We start from the raw sequence: 16,345 nt of genomic DNA on the forward strand, positions 1-16,345 counted from the left end.
GGCATTCCCCCGCGGACAAGGATGAAACGTGGGCCATGCACAGTGCCTCCCGGCATGGAGCAGTCCTGATGAGCCGCAAGGCCTGTGCTGCCCAGAGAGACGAGCAAGGCCTTGAGGCGAGTAAGAGACTCAAGCCCTGGGATCTCAGTACTGGCCACTTTCAACTGATGACCTCAGTGAAGAAATGCTCACGGTGGCTCAGTTTACTCAGCTGTAAAATGAAGGTGGTATGTACCCACAGGACTGTTGTGAGACTCACACGAGGAAATATGAGAGCACTTAACAAGTTATAAAGCAAATTCCTTTTAGATCTTCATCCTCTCTCAGGGTTTTATGTATTTTCCCTTTAGAGGGGATTCTTTCCAATTTTGTTCTAAATAGTGATAAAATAAGCAATAATGACAAAGACTAGGTTTGTACTAGATAAAAACAAATGAAAAGACAACCAACCAAACCAAACAAAAATCTAAATCTTTTATACCAAGGTATTTATTAATGATATGGTTTAGACAGAAGAGTAACAAAGTGATCATGATAACATTAATAGAGCTATAATATACCAAGGTATTTATTAATGATATGGTTTAGACAGAAGAGTAACAAAGTGATCATGATAACATTAATAGAGCTATAATTTGAAGTTATCCAAAAAGCTTTCTTAGCTCAACCTCTATTATCCTATCCAGCTTTCATTACCCCTAACACAAAGCCTGGCACATAGTAGGTGTCTGATACATACTGACTGAAATGGAGCCTGATACCAATTCTGCCATTTATTAATTTTCACAGCCTTTAGGAGGTCATTTAACCCCATTGAACCTTAGTTTCCTCTGAATGAGAATAAAGACAGCTTCTCTATTATATAGGGTTACTGTGAAGCTCAAAATTAAACTGCAGCAATAGAATTAGTGAAGGCATTTGTAAACGGTAATGATTAGTAGTTGAGAGATTTAAAAGTGAACCTCCTAACAGTGAAACAATATTAAGCACAGTGCTTTCTAAATAGAAGTGCTTCAAAATTTAAAGACACAAAAATGGTATGTATGAAAAGTACGAAAGACTGCATTCATTCTGAACACGTCAGCGGCAGTTATAAAATGTTGTTTTCTCTGGTATCCCCTGTAGAATCTGTTACATGCAGTAATTGCAGCAATAATCAATAAGCTAACTGAATAAAAGATTAATCAGTTTTGTGATTGCTAATGGAATCTCCAGTACCAGACTCAGATTAGTTTCAAAGCCCCTCTGAGATGTTCTTCAAAATCCTTAAACAATTTTAATAAGGATGTGACAAAGTTTAGCATAGTTATCCAAAAATCTAATTAATTTGAAACAGAGGGCCAGATTCAACAAGGGGATAACAAGTACAATTTTTGGCTTTGTTCTGTTTGCAAGTTTATCATACAGTATTCCTATCTGTTATGAACCTAATTCTAATTCTAACAGCGCAATCCAATCAATAATTACAACACTTTTTTCTTCATGGAAATCTGCCACATAAAAACTTGAGTTCTAAAACAGCATAGTTTAATTTTACAAGGCACAAGTCCTCTGTTGAAAGGAGAGAAAACAAAGAGACAACAAAGAGATACACCCAGAAATAACTCCCACTCACTGGATACCTACTGTGTGTTAGGCTCAATACTGATAGAGCCCCTCAACTCCCCTGCCAAGTTTATGATTAATTTCTCCATCCAAAACTTTATTCCCTTTCTTGTTCCACCTCTGTTCCCCTCAGTATTAAGGAGTATCAAAAAAAACAGGAGGGACTGAAACTTAAGTAAGACCCTTCAGGGCCCTCCTGGGTTCAAAAGCCCCTCGTGTCCTCTGTTTCTTGTTGTAGAAAAAGGCTTTAGTCTCCTAGGCTTCCCTGAGCTCCAAAGAGCAGATTCAAGGAGTAAACTATTAGGACAACAGAATCACAGGCCTGCTTAGTTCCTCCTGAAGGGATATTGTTAACAATCTGATGCATATCTGTGTTCTATAGAAACTGTTACACAGGGTTACTGTGAAGCTCAAAATTAAACTGCAGCAATAGATTAGTGAAGGCATTTGTAAACTGTAATGATTAGTGGTTGAGATATTTAAAAGTGAACAGGTGGAGGATGATGACTACTTGCTGACCACAAGCACTGGACCCCAGACTGGTTGGAACCAGAAGGTTGAGATTCCTGAAACCTTACCCTGTAACCTCACCTCCAAGCAATCAGAAGAAGGTCCATGAGCTGATCAACTTCCTATGACCCCCAGCCCTCACACTGCCTTTAAAACTCCGACCTGAAAGCCATGGAGGAGTTTAGGTCTTTGGACCATGAGCTGCCCATTCTCCTGGCTTGGTGCCCAGCAAATAAACCTTCACTTCACTACAAACACCCACTGTCAAGAGCGTTCTGTACCTCATTCACATGAGTCCTTGCTTGGTAACAATACTAGATATTTACATTTATTCATCTAATTTCTCACAACCCTATTCTAGGAATATCATCACACCTATTTGACAAATGTAGTAAATGATTTATCAGTCAACCAAGAAAAATACTCCTTTCATTCTAGTCCATGCACTCAGAACATAAAATGTTTGTTTGCTAGTTGAGAGTCAAAAGGTAAGTTATTCTCGTTTATGACTAAGGATGCTAACTGTTTGTCATGCAATGCCAATGAAATACCATATTTTATTACCATCAATTTACTATGGTGTTTTGTATTTTGGCTGTGTATTAAAATATAATCATAAAAAAAAAGATCAGCTATCTCCTGTTTCTCATAGCTCTAAAGATTTTCCTAAAGCAGGCTACGGGGTGGACTGCCGAGCTGGTGGAGAGTCTGGTTCTTCACTGTCACCTGTGCAAGTGAAGCCATGTCGCCTGGCCTTTCAGAGGCCAGGGGTGGTGGGAAGGTATTAATATACTGTGGATCCTGTGCTGGCTGGTGGCTTCTCTTTCTTCAGGGGCTCCGCCACCCCTCCCCATCTTCCTTCTGCCTCTCTTGCCACACTGCTCAGTTTCCTGTAAGTGATTCTTTCCGCATTCCTCCCTTAAATACTCAAGTTTCCCGTGGCTTTTCATCAACCTTCCTTTTTTTATTTTATCCTCTCCTTGAGTTAACTTCAGCCACTTCAAAGCTTTCAATTACCAGAGGAGTCACTGAGACTAATTAGGAGCTGATGAATCACAAACCTTTATTTCTAGCCCAGATTTCTCTCCTAAGATTCGGAACATATCCAATTGGTTGTCCAGAGGCCCCCTCCAATTCAACAGGTCCTCACCTCTCTCACCCTCCCTCATGCCCTAGGCCTATCTTCCAACATATGAGCTCACTATCCAGATGAATGACATCACCATGACCTAGCCTCCCAAACCACTCCTTTCCTTCTTCCCCACATCTAATCCATCACCTTCTTACTAACTCCACATTCTCCCCACTGCTCACATCCTTAAGCCAGGGCCCTCCGCGATCGAGCCTACCTGCCTTCACAGCCTCATCTCAAGCCTCCCACACTGTCCACACCACAATGATCACAGGCAGTGCCTCCTGAATACACCAGGCGTCCTTTCACCTGGGCCTTTAAACACACTATTCTCTCTTCAAACACCCTTTCCAGACCCCTTGTCCTTGCTACTCCACCTAGACACTACTCTTTTCAGGAAGCCTTATCTGTCTCCAAAGCTAGGTCAGGAGCTCCTTCTCTGAGCTCACAGAATACCAAGTGCTTAGGTATATTAGAGCACTGATCAATCTGCCTGGTATTTCTGAGTCTTTCCTGTCCTCCCACATGAAACACTCTTTCCTTTTTTGTTAACTTCCCTGACTGAACCATGAGCTCCCTGAAGGAGTGAACTACATGTTCACTGCATCTTTACCACCTAGCATAGGGCTTGGCTAGATACTTGCCATCCCATAAATATTTACTGTATGAAAAGCTGGCTGGAGGCTTCCCTGGTGGCTCAGTGCTTTCCTGGTGCCTGCCAATGCAGGAGACACAGGTTCGATCCCTGATCTGAGAGGATCCCGCATGCCACAGGGCAACTAAGCCCATACGCCGCACTATTGAGCCCGTGCTCTAGAGCCCAGGAGCCACAGCTACTGAGCTCCATGCGCCCCAGCTAATGAAGCCCATGCACCCCAGAGCCTCTGCTCTGCAACAAGAGACGCCACCACAGCAAGTCTCACACTGCAATGAAGAGCAGCCCCCACTCTCTGCAACTAGAGAAAGTCCACGTGGAGCAACAAAGACCCAGAAGAGCCAAAACAAAACAAAACAAAACTGGCTCTATGAGTAAATGGGCAAATCAGTGAGTGATCTCAGATCCCATCTCTACATTTACCAGCCATGTGACCTTGAGAAAGGCAGGCAACTTGTTCGTGCCTCAGTAGTCTCAGCTGTAAATATGAAAAAAATACCTGCCTTGCTCACCTCACAGAGGTGTCAGGAACATCACAATCATAGAAGCTGGTATATAAGAAACATTTTTATAAAGTACTTTGAAAGATATCTTAAAATAGGGCACCATGTTACTATCAATCTCCCACTTCCAAGCAACAGTACATACAAGGAAAATGGCCATGACAATAGGGTGACATAGAAACCACTAAACAAGACTGCCGAAATCTTCAGACCAAGTACAGAGGTAGCATTTAAGTAATGTTTACCAAGGCTGATTCAGTATGCCCGCAACTCCCCTCAATTAGTACAGTACTATAAGTAATAATACAAGTGGAAAGGTACTATAAGGAACATTGTTTCTCCATCTGGAAGTTCATCAAGGCCATGGAACATGTCTCATGTATTTTATTATGTCTTATGCCAGAGGTGTTAATCTGGTGTCTATATGGGCCTTGGGAGATACTTGAAATTCCTGAACTCCTAGGTGAAATGCTGCACTGTGTGAATTTTCTGGGAAAAGAATAAACACCTTTCCTCACATTTTCAAAAAGACCTGTCTCCAAAACACCTAAGAAGCTAGTAGAGTACCTAGCCATGGAGTGTACAGCACCGTCCCATATGCATAACGGCCACTCTGCATATGTTCAAGGGGAGAAGGCCAATAGGAAATAATCCAGACGTGATGACGACGTATTCTCATTGGCTGGATCTCTAACTTAGTGGCAAGTCTTATATATCAACTCAAATCAAATTTATTTATCATTTTTCTATACATTTATAACAGAAAGGTTTCTAATCTCTCCTTAGCATGCCTTCTAGCAGACAATATAAACAGTACAGTATGAGGATATACTTATAAAAAAATAAGCATGCTGGCTTTTCCTATTAATGATAAAAGTTTAAAATTCCTGTTTTATCAATACTGAAAGCATACCCCATTATATGTAGCTGAGTCAGTAATTACAGCAATAATCAATAAACTAACGAACTATTTGCAGTCCATGGTTATATAATTTAGTTTTCCTGGTGAAGAACTCAACAACCTTAACTCTGTCAGATGGCTACAAATTCTATTACAACACTACTCAGCAATGTCATCAATTATACTTTCTTTCAATTATTTCTTATACTTTACATTTAAGAGATATCCCTTCTATGATGCTCACCTCTTAAGAAGCACACAGCAGCTCCTTAGTCAAAAATAACATATGAAGCTAATCTATTTTGAATACCAAATTAATAACTATCTTTATTTTCTGGCTTCAACCCCTGAAAACTCATTTCCTCTGCTTTGAGGTGACTACAAGGCACACATGTTCTTTCTTAAATGACTCTAGACCAAGGGTCCACATATGGTCATGGATTGATTAGATGAAGAGAAAGAAAATCACAATGAAAAGTCTTCCAATGAAAGGTCAACAGGGAACAACTCTGGGGCCTCTTTATAGATCAACGTTACCAGACAAATGTATTTATTAGTGATTTGAAAATGAAACAGACAGTAAGTTGGCCAAGTTTAATGATAACACTATTTGTTTTGGACAGTAAAACTATAAAGGATGTTAGGGAACTCCAGATGGTCTTAATAGGAATTGAAGTTTGGATAGCCAACAGCAGATGAAATTCAACTTGGCCAAGTTTCAGGTAATGTGTGTTGGCAGAAGTTTAAATCTGTATTCAGCAATGGGTCCAAAACCTGTGGGATCCTCTCAGATAAGGCTTTACTAGTCACCACCATGGTTGGCTTGAGGCACTGTCTACACTGGCCTTTCACCTGATCTCTAAGTTGTAGCAATTCTGCCATACCTCCAAAGGAGGAGAAGTTTAAATAGCTTCAGGGAACCTACCACTTAAATAAAACAGGAGCATCAGGTCATAAAGATAGCAGGCCAAATAGGACATTCCCTTATAAGTAGACTATTTAGCCAGTTCCAGTTGTGTTCCACAAAGATTCAGCCTACTGCTCAAATGTTGTTAAAAAAATTAATGAAAAGGCAGTGAGGATGAGTAACTAACATATAACAGAAAGACTTGTAATAATAGAGACAACTTGTTTTAATTTCCAATTACAATTTACACCTTTTTGTACATATTGTAGTCATGAGTTGAAAATTTACTGAATTCTTCTAACTTTACTGTATTGTAGCAAATTTATGTTCACCTTTCAGATATATATAGAAAACACCCATCTTGTTTCCAGTAAAACTGGCCCTAAGAGAATGGGTTCATTTGGAGGTGCTAACAAGAGCCTAATACCTTGGTTATGCCCCACAGCAACCTGACTGCTAGACGTCATCTAGCATCATCATCTCCTTCCAGTCCACATCTCTCTGGAAGAGAAGCTCCTACGATAGCCCCTAAGAGCCTAATTGATGTCCTGCATTTTTCGGTCCCCTCATGTCAGCTGCCTCAACATAGGACCCCAGAGGACCCAAACTGTAGGTCATCCTGAGCCCTCCATAGAGAGGGAACTGAACTAGAAGCGTGGCCATATTAATGACAAAATATTGGTGGTTCAAAGCCCCAGAATACTCTGGTGCCACCCTGCTTCCATGAGCTACCTAATAATCTGATGCAAACTTCCATCTGCTTCTGCTTCTTGTTAGCAAAAATGCCCTGAGGTATTTCAAAGAGGGGCTAAATAAGGGACCACTACATTCTTATCACTATTTCAAGGACATCCATATGTCCCAGATAACATAGAGAAGAAAGTTAAAATAATCTGCCTCTGAAAAAAAGTTTCATTCTTTGACTAGGATGAGAAAAAAAATACAAAAATTTTACTTATAGCTTGGAGTATGACACTATTCCAATTTAAAAAACAGCTAAATAATTTTTTTTTTTTCTTTGTCTTTTACAAGGTTTTATTTTTTACAAGGTTGTGCATGTGATTCCAACTATCAATGCCATTTACCTCATCTACACATGTACAAATTTTACTCTTCTTTAAAGGCCAAGATAAATGACATCTCCATGAAATCTCCTCCAGTCTTCCTACTCTGAAGTACCCTTTCCTAAAACACCATTTATTTGTGCTCTCCGGATAGCTCAGTTGGTAAAGAATCCAGCTGCAATGCAGGAGACCCCAGCTTGATTCCTGGGTCAGGAAAATACGCTGGAGAAGGGATAGGCTACCCACTCCAGTATTCTTAGGCTTCCCTTGTGACTCAGCTAGTAAAGAATCTGCCTGCAATGCGGGAGACCTGGGTTTGATCCCTGGGTTGGGAAGATCCCCTGGAGAAGGGAAAGACTACCTACCCACTTCAGTATTCTGGCCTGGAGAACTCTATGGACTATAAAGTCCATGGGGTCGTAAAGTGTCATGCTCTATACCTTAGAGCATGATACTACTCCAATTAAAAAAAAAAAGGCTAAATAATTTCTAACACCATTTATTTATTGCATTCAGTTTTCCTGTCTTGTTCTTTTCACCGTTTCCCCGCCCTGCCAGGAGAGTATCGAGTATTACCAGTTGTTTGGATGGATCATAACAAACGAGGGGACTAACCATTCACTGAAGACCAAGCTATTTTCCTGCATACAAAGTACGCTGGACAGACTTAATGTGAGCATATTTAAAACCACCTTGTGGAAAAGAGCTTCCAATCTCTGCTCTATGTAGAAAACTTTCTAATCGTAAAGGCCCTAAGGCTATTAAATGTTTAACAGCTAACTGGGCAACACATCCTAAGGTAAAATTCAGCCCTGTAGGAAGGAAACTTCAAAAGCCCAGAGTATCTCTTTACAATCCGTTTCAAACTCAGGTACACTAACATGCTACTAAGTAATATTATTTTTTTGTGGTATTTGCAAAGCTTCTTCTGTAGGATCTCAATAACTGCCAAAACAAAACATCACTTAACCAGGAGTGAAGACTGGGATTCCAGGACATAGGTCTGTGTTCAGGCCTTCCCATTTATTAGCAATATAACCTCAAACTGAATCTGATCTTGCTGGGCCTCAGTTTCCTTATCTGTAAAATGAGACAGTTGGACAAGATCTCTAAGGGTTTCTTCCAACTCTACTTGAGCAACTATGATTTTTCTCTTTTTAAAAAAAATTTATTTTTTAATTGAAGGATACTGCTTTACCGAATTGTGTTGGTTTCTGCCATACATCAACATGAATCAGCCATAGGTATACACATCTCTCCTCCCTCTTAGATCTCCCTCCCACCTCCCTCTCCATCCCATCCCTCTAGGCTACTGCAGAGTCCCAGTTTGAGTTCCCTGAGTCATGCAGCAAATTTCCACTGTATCTATTGAGCAACTATGATTTCTGAGGCAATCTCCAAGTTGTGCACACTAGGATAAAGCGAATCATATCCCAATTTACAAGGTGCTACAGAAGTCAAAGAGTATTCTCCCTCATGGTACCCAACATCTAACAAGGTACACTACAGTCAAGTATATCAAAGGGAATACTTACACTCCAATAATACACAATGTCTGCCATAATGGGAGGTGTTACAGTTAAACCTATCCCATATTCTTCTGGCAACGTGGAGAAATGGTGTAAAGAGAGAGATTAGGCAAAATGAAGAAAATAATTCTTATTAATACTGTTTTCCACTCATACAGGCCTCTCAGTATCAAGAGGACTAGGTGTAATAAACCCTTTACTAGCCACAGGATTTAGCAGAAACAAATACGAGTCCATTTACAAAAGTAAGATGTACTGCTGAGTTCCTTGAAGAAAGGTCACCTAAAAGCAGAGGTTAACATTAAAATTACCCCTCCTATAACTGAGTCTCAATGATAAATAAAGCTTATGATGAATCAAAAATAAGGCTGATGTTTCATGCTGTAAGGAAATGAGGTCAGCACTACCAGACAACAAATACAAAAAGATGGAAGGAGAAAAGCAGTAGATTATTGTCTATCCTTCTAGAAAATGAGAGAGGAAAACAAGAGCAACAAAAAATTTAAACTACTTTAAGGGAGTATTTAACAGGGTCCTTTAAATAATTAGCAATGATCAGGTATTTAGTCTTCAGGATATGTAGGTTGGGTGTATTTTTTTTTTTCTAATAAAGCATTTCAAATTCTAATTAAAAAAATACTTTATGGAGAAATTAAAAAGATACAATAGTGTCAGAGGAAAAGCCATGATCCCAGAAGTGGAATATTCTAACAACATAACTTACAAGAAACTACGCTATAAAAACAGATTGTTGATTAACACAAACTCATAAGAAAACGCAGAGAGTGATCACAATGGTGCTGTAATAACACTTGGCTGCTGAATTCTCTCAATACATTAAATATCTCCTTGGAGACCAAATTACTTTACATTTTCTTAAAAGACAATTTATTATAGCTTTGTTTTCTTCTCATTATCTCTTAAAAATATATCTAATGAAGAAAAGAACACAACTTCTAAATAACACATACAATGGTACTAATGTGTGACAACAGACTTTGGTTTAATGTGCTAGTTATTATTTAACAGCATACAACCTAGTATCATGACAAATCCTTACCACAATGCGACGTTCAATGTGTCACATGCATCAAAACCACTGCATGCCATTATTACGGCACACATAAGATTAACAGCCTCGGGCTGCCAGCAATTTAAATAATTGATAAGTTTTCAATTAAAAAGGCAACATTTTCAGGTCTAATACAAAAATCTATTTAAATTACTGATACAAACTTATGCTTCTATTGGCCCAAAGCCAGAAAATGCTTACATCCAACGGGGGTAAAAATTCTGCAAGTTTCAGCTCAGACACAGTAGCTTTTTTTTAAAAGACTGATTAAAGGATTTATGGCAAAAACATGTCTAGTTTTGCTTTCCCCATATGGTTTTTAAAGAAATACTAAAGTGACTGCAAATTTATTGAATTCTACATGAAAAGCATAGCTTTTTTTTTTTTTTAAACAGTAAATATGTGGTCCCAAGTCCTGGAATAAAAATTTTTCAGAGCCAAACTGAACTTAAAAAATAAAAGGTCAATACAGGTTTTTAATACCAGGTTGGCAAGTGAAGACTATCAACCAAAATCTATTGTGAGGTTAAGTCCAAATTGTTCTCTTTATGGCAAAACTGTAACCCAAAGGAATTTCAACCATAAAAACCAAGACAGATCAAAATGGCAGCCAACCAATCTTGTTTGTGCTTTCTGAGACAGAGCTTCCTCTACTCTTTACTATTTAATTGTTTATTCAGAGCCTGACTCTATATAAACAAAGACTATTTGATGGTAGAGGCTGCCTCAACAGACAAGAGCAAAAGGAAATCCAGTTAGGTTTTAAATAACTTAAAATCTGTTATCTCTCTCAGGGATATTTTCATTTTAAAATAATCTGCTCCAACATTCACAATCTGGGGAGTGGAGCTCTATCTTGGGGCCTCAGGTTCTTATCTATAAATATCAAGTGAATTAATGAGAAAACTCAGACCTGATCATCTAGACCGCAGTCTATGAACCACAGCCAGTTTACAGACAAAAGTTCATCCACAGCAAATGAACGAACATAAGAAAAATGTAGTGAGTTTTACATAAAACTCTCTGAGGAATATAACCTTAACCAGTCAGTCTGGAATTTCCTGGTCACTGCTAGTGAGGTCATCCACCTGACAGACCCCTGCTGTCCCCGAGAGGAAGGTGACCTTGCCTGAAACCATCAGCTCTTGGCTAAAGTGACTTCCTTGTCCTGTTTCCTGCCACATCTTTAGCGTGCCTTTCTATTTGCTGGATGGGATATTGCCCAATTCATCAATCATTATATAAAGCCAATAAGATCTTACAAAATATACTCTGTTTTTTACAATTTTTAAAACTTTTTTTTTAATTTAAAAAAAAAAAAAAGCTCATTTTTTAACACATAGAAAGCTCCCAGTACGAATGTGCAAGAAGGTGGGTGGGAGAGCAGCAGTATGAACCAGTGAAGGAGCATGGGCCTTGGCACAAGGAGAAGCTGAACTTAAAGTCCGTACTCATATAGCTGTAAGGGCTTGGGCATGTCTCTTTAACCATAGCTTCCTCATCTGAAAGGTAGGGATGATAATATCTACTTTACAGAGTGATTATTAAAACCAAAGGAAACTAAATACCTTAAGCATCTAGCGTAAAATGGGCACTTAGAAATGGAAATAATTATGACTATCACTATGATCATATGTAGTAACACTTCTCAAAGAGCACAGTTTGTTAGATCTTCCCAAAAGTACATTTTTGAAAGCACAATTTTGTGTGAGGTCATGTCAGAGACATAATGAAAGTACATGGATGTCAGCAATGTTCTCTCTGCAGTGGATCCATGTGAAAAAATTAGAACCCATCTGTGTGTGCTTTTTTTCTAAAAATAAGCATGTCACATTCTCAGGAGAGGTAGTTGATCTATCAATACTAGTGCTAGACCTTTCAGCAGACAATCCTACTCTGCCTTTCAAGGTACTGATGAGCCCTGCTCTAAATTCTCAGGGCACAAAGACTCTCAAATAAGTTAATGTGAAGTCAATGGGAAATTGACTTTTCTACTCTGTGCTGGTCTGAATGCAACGCTCTGTTAACCATGCCATCTTTCTTGTTCTCTTTCCTCCTACCCTAAATTAAAACTATTGGTGGAAACCCATACAGATATTTTACAGTTTTCATTACAATGAAACAATATCCTGGTTAAAAACCTACAACCTAATCATTTGCTAAGATTAGAGACTCATTGAAAAGCCAGGGCGCCAGTTTCATCATTTCCACCATAATACCACTTTGCATTTGTATAGAATTTTTAATTTTTCAAAGGGTTTCACATCTATTATCCCATTTGACCATTACAATGACCCTGTGCAGAAGAAAGGACAAGTATTATTATCCACAATTGACAGATGAGGCAACTAAGGCACAGAAAGGTTAAGTGTTTTGCCTAAGGCCAGGAAGCCAGAGAAGGGCAGTGGTCTCCTGACTTCCAGTCCAATGCTCTCTTCACCAGACCACTAGAAAAGCTTCTGTACACAGACTGCAAGCTCAGAAAAAATAAAATGAATTAAGAAAAAATGAAATAAGAGAAAAGAACAAACCAGGGCTCAGGGAAGCTATTTCTCTCCATAGTAGCTAAATTATTCAAGCTTAGTATTAAAGTTTTAGAAATGTATCCTTTTTTCTTGTCTATCTACTTTGGCCCTGAGACAAATGTTAATGCAAATTTTCACTGAAATTTGAAACACAAAAGAAAAGTCATTTGGGGATATATTCAAATCACTTAGATTCAGTAAGTAACCCTGTAGTTCATTTTAGGGTGGGGTGGTTAGTACATAAAATCACTGACAGTATATCTGTAAGTCTCTGTAAGTCATGTATCCACATTAAGCCAGCAGCTACATTATAACTACAGTCTGTTTGGAAGGGGTGAAAGGGATCTCCAGTTGAAAGTAGATTTTGAAAAATTTTTTAGAGCCCAGGGGTTCATTTTTAATGAGCCGTTACTTTAAGTACTGCATAAAAAATACAGGAAATTGATAGTCCATTTAGTCTGCACCATACCTAATGCAAAAGTCATTAAGATGCATTATTCTTAATGTTCATGATATGATCAGTAAGTGTCTTTTGAAAAGAATGCCCTTAAACTTTCATGTAAGGAGATCTTTAAAACTTTTATATATTGTATAGAAAAATGTTAAGAGCAACTGTGATTTACTTTCATATCTTCACTACATCAAGAAACTGCATCCTCAATTACAAGATTTTTAGAAAAGTCCTCATTAGTAGTATACTTACATATGACAGCATTGCCTTCATTTCTTCATCACTTCTCACTGTAATTCGATCACCATCTTCATCTTCATCTGTTTAAAAACAACATAATGTAAGTGGTAAGATTTTTTTAATATACAAAAACCATGTCAGCTGGAAACATAATACATTGGTTTGTACAAACTTGATGTCCACATCCTCAACACTGTATGTTGCAGACGTTGACGTTATTAGTTTGCTGTTTTGAGTTTTTGGCTCAGAATACAACAGAATCTCAATAAAGAACTATAAATTTGGGGGACAGCTGAAAATTAAAATATTGCTCATGTCATTTATGACATGAACCTAAGTTAAAGTAAATATAGGGATTTCCCTGGCAGTCTAGTGGTTAAGACTCTGAGCTTCCACTGCAGGGAGCATGGGTTCAATCCCTGGTTGGGGAACTAAAATCACACATGTTACATGGCACAGCCAAATAAATAAATATTTTTAAAATAAAGTACCTACAACTGGAGTATGAACAGGTTTGGCTTGAAGAATTTTGAAAACTGAAGAAAGGCCAGTATTATTCAACTATTAGTACTTTTTGCTTTCCCACACGGCACGCTATCCCTCTATTTCTCCATTCTTCCTCTCTCCTGGCAATCTGTCATGTCATAATAGCATAATAAAAATGGCTATCATTTACTGAACACTACTATGACACAAGGCACTGTGATTTATGCTCCATACACCCTTAAAAGCCTCATAACGATTCTATGATGTGGACAATATGACTTGATTATTATCATTCCCTTTTTACAGAACTGAGAGCCCAGTATAAGGTTAACTTACAAAGCAATTCTAATACACTTCTCCTCATAACCCACTTGATCTCTCATATTCTGAACTGTTTCACTTATACTGAGTACTTTACGACCACAGAAAGCTTCAAATGGTGACTTGCACTACTGTGAAATCATTTAAACGGTCTTAAAACTAGAGGATAATAAGACTTCACAAAATACTGAACAAGAATGGGTAAATCTGAGTAAGTGGATCATCAAAGGAGCCACATCCAAAACAATGTACTGATTTCATTGATCCTTCCCTTAATTAAAATAGTTGTGAAATATGTCTTCAAAACAGCTTTCAGAACCTGAAGATAAATCAAGCAAAAATATCAGATCTTGTTTTTAGTCCCAAACGAAACTGTCCACATCCGATCACTCACTCATCCATGCTATCTGCCAGGCAGAATGACTTCTGGTTATTTCTAAATATTTAGTTAACTACTTCATCCTTCTGAGGATAAAGAACTGTCAAGGAAAACGGCATACTTGGTAGACTCTAAATGCACAGTTGTTTGAAAAATGCCAAAAACATTTTGAGCAAGGGCAACACTGATGGAAGACGTACACAGCCTCCCAAGGAGACAATGCAGAAGGGACAAGCTCTCTCTCAAATGGGTGCCTCCGCTGTTGTGTATTTCCTAAACCGAGCTAGGATTTTATTATTTATTTATTTTGGTCACTCTTGGGCATCTAATTGCTGATTCGATCAGAGGCAGAGAACCTGATCCCAGGTCTGGAGAAAAAGACAAATCTCTCATCATAAAGAGAATAAGCTAGCATGACATGCTCTGAGAACTCTTACTGAAAATATAGGGGGAGTTCAGTTTAGCACCTGGATCTTAGCCCACCACACCTCAGCAGGCCCTCCCTCCTGTCCAGCTGCTTTTTTTAAGATAGCCCACTGTTTGGTTTAAGAGGGAGATTGTTTTCTCTCCTAATCAGCCTATTTCAGAGCACACTGCTACCTTCTTTTTCGCCCTCAAAGCCAACAGCAATCTGACAGTATGAGGGAAAGCAGCATCTGAATTTGTCCTGTTCGGTGACCAAGCCAACAGCTCTCACTGGGGTTTTCCCTCCAGAGTAACTGTTCTGGATCCTAGATACAGGTTCACTCCTGCAGAGTTCCCCAACTGGATGTAAATCAGTATCATCAAGTCACACTGAATATTTACATAGCTAGGAGCTGCAACAATCACCACTGGTATTACCTACCAAGAGCTGCCTATCTTAAGTATAAATGGCACACAGTGGTCACCTTCAGTAACAAAGAAGGCATATTCCTACGGAGGTTACATATATAAAGAACTACACAGAAATCTAGCATTTTCCTCCCCTCTCTTTCTTTCTTTAAGCTATAGGCTAGAGTCAAACTGGGAGAAAAATGCTGTTCTAACTTTGGAAACAGAGATAGTTTCTACATAGGTTCCAGAAGCTAACATTTTCAAGGTTAAGTCAAAAAGCTGTCACATAAATGCAGGAAACAGAGGAGAAAAAAATAGATGTTGTATAAAGGAATATAATGTTAGATATCACCATATATGAAAGCACTGTACATTTTCTGTTTTAAAAGCAAGTTAAATTCTCAGTTTGGATGTGGACCAAAATGATGTGCTCTTGATGAAGTCCTGAACTTGGTAAAATTTTCAGTCTGAACAAAGTAGCTTTATGTAAACCTCCTCACTACACCAGAGCTAGCTGTGGAGATGGTGGCTACAAAGCGACAGATTATCGTCAAATCCCAGTACACACTAGACCTCAGTAAGGTACTGTCCGCATGGAATGAAGAGGTACTTGGAGTTTAATGAGACAGGTGAAGAATCTTCTTATAATTTGTAAAGAGAAGGCACAGATTTCAGAAAAAATTGTTTAGATCACAGTCTCTCTAAATCAGTAACAATAACAACAAATATAATTCTCTAAGCTCTCAAAGCCTGGGCTTGAACCTTTAAGGCTCCTTAAAACCAAAGACTGTATAATTCTAAAATTCTACAAAATCACTGAATTTATTTATTAATTTCAGTTACCATAAATAATCTGGTAACTGTGAGGGAAGTCAGTTACCAGAATAATCTCTTACTTAGCAGTTCCATAGAAAGCAGCTGTGAAACACTAAAGGGCACTCCGCTTTCAGTGGACAGAAAAAACTTAGGACAAAACTCCAGAGCAGCTTTGATGCAAACCTAAAGTGCTGTCTCATAAGGAGACAAGGTAACCTGAAAGAGGCATTCTAATAAAGCCTGAGGACAGAATCAGGTTTATAAGACACAGTGATTAGTAGTTTTCATGGATTAATGAGAGGTTCCATTTTATATAGGAACTACTTTCCCTTACAGATTGCTCTTTGAAGGACTGTCTGCTTCATTCTTTAATAACTGCAATTAGTAGTTTTAATGAAGACACCTTGTTCTTGTCAGAAAGAAGACTGAGCTG

The 16,345-nt window shown here is 38.6% G+C and overlaps 1 protein-coding gene across 4 annotated transcripts in view; it reads right to left on the bottom strand.

Annotated features, from left to right (window-relative positions):
• Positions 1-16,345, bottom strand: part of LOC120860892 (dual specificity mitogen-activated protein kinase kinase 5) — a 263,217-nt gene that overhangs the window by 225,809 nt on the left and 21,063 nt on the right. For all 4 annotated transcript variants that reach the window (XM_040236605.1, XM_040236604.1, XM_040236606.1 and 1 more), the window contains one exon: positions 13,107-13,174. In XM_040236605.1, coding sequence (XP_040092539.1) covers positions 13,107-13,174 — 68 coding nt within the window. The remainder of the gene's footprint in view (positions 1-13,106; positions 13,175-16,345) is intronic.

This window comes from Oryx dammah, unplaced genomic scaffold (genome assembly GCF_014754425.2).
Source record: "Oryx dammah isolate SB20612 unplaced genomic scaffold, SCBI_Odam_1.1 HiC_scaffold_11209, whole genome shotgun sequence".
NCBI classification, from domain to species: Eukaryota; Metazoa; Chordata; class Mammalia; order Artiodactyla; family Bovidae; genus Oryx; species Oryx dammah.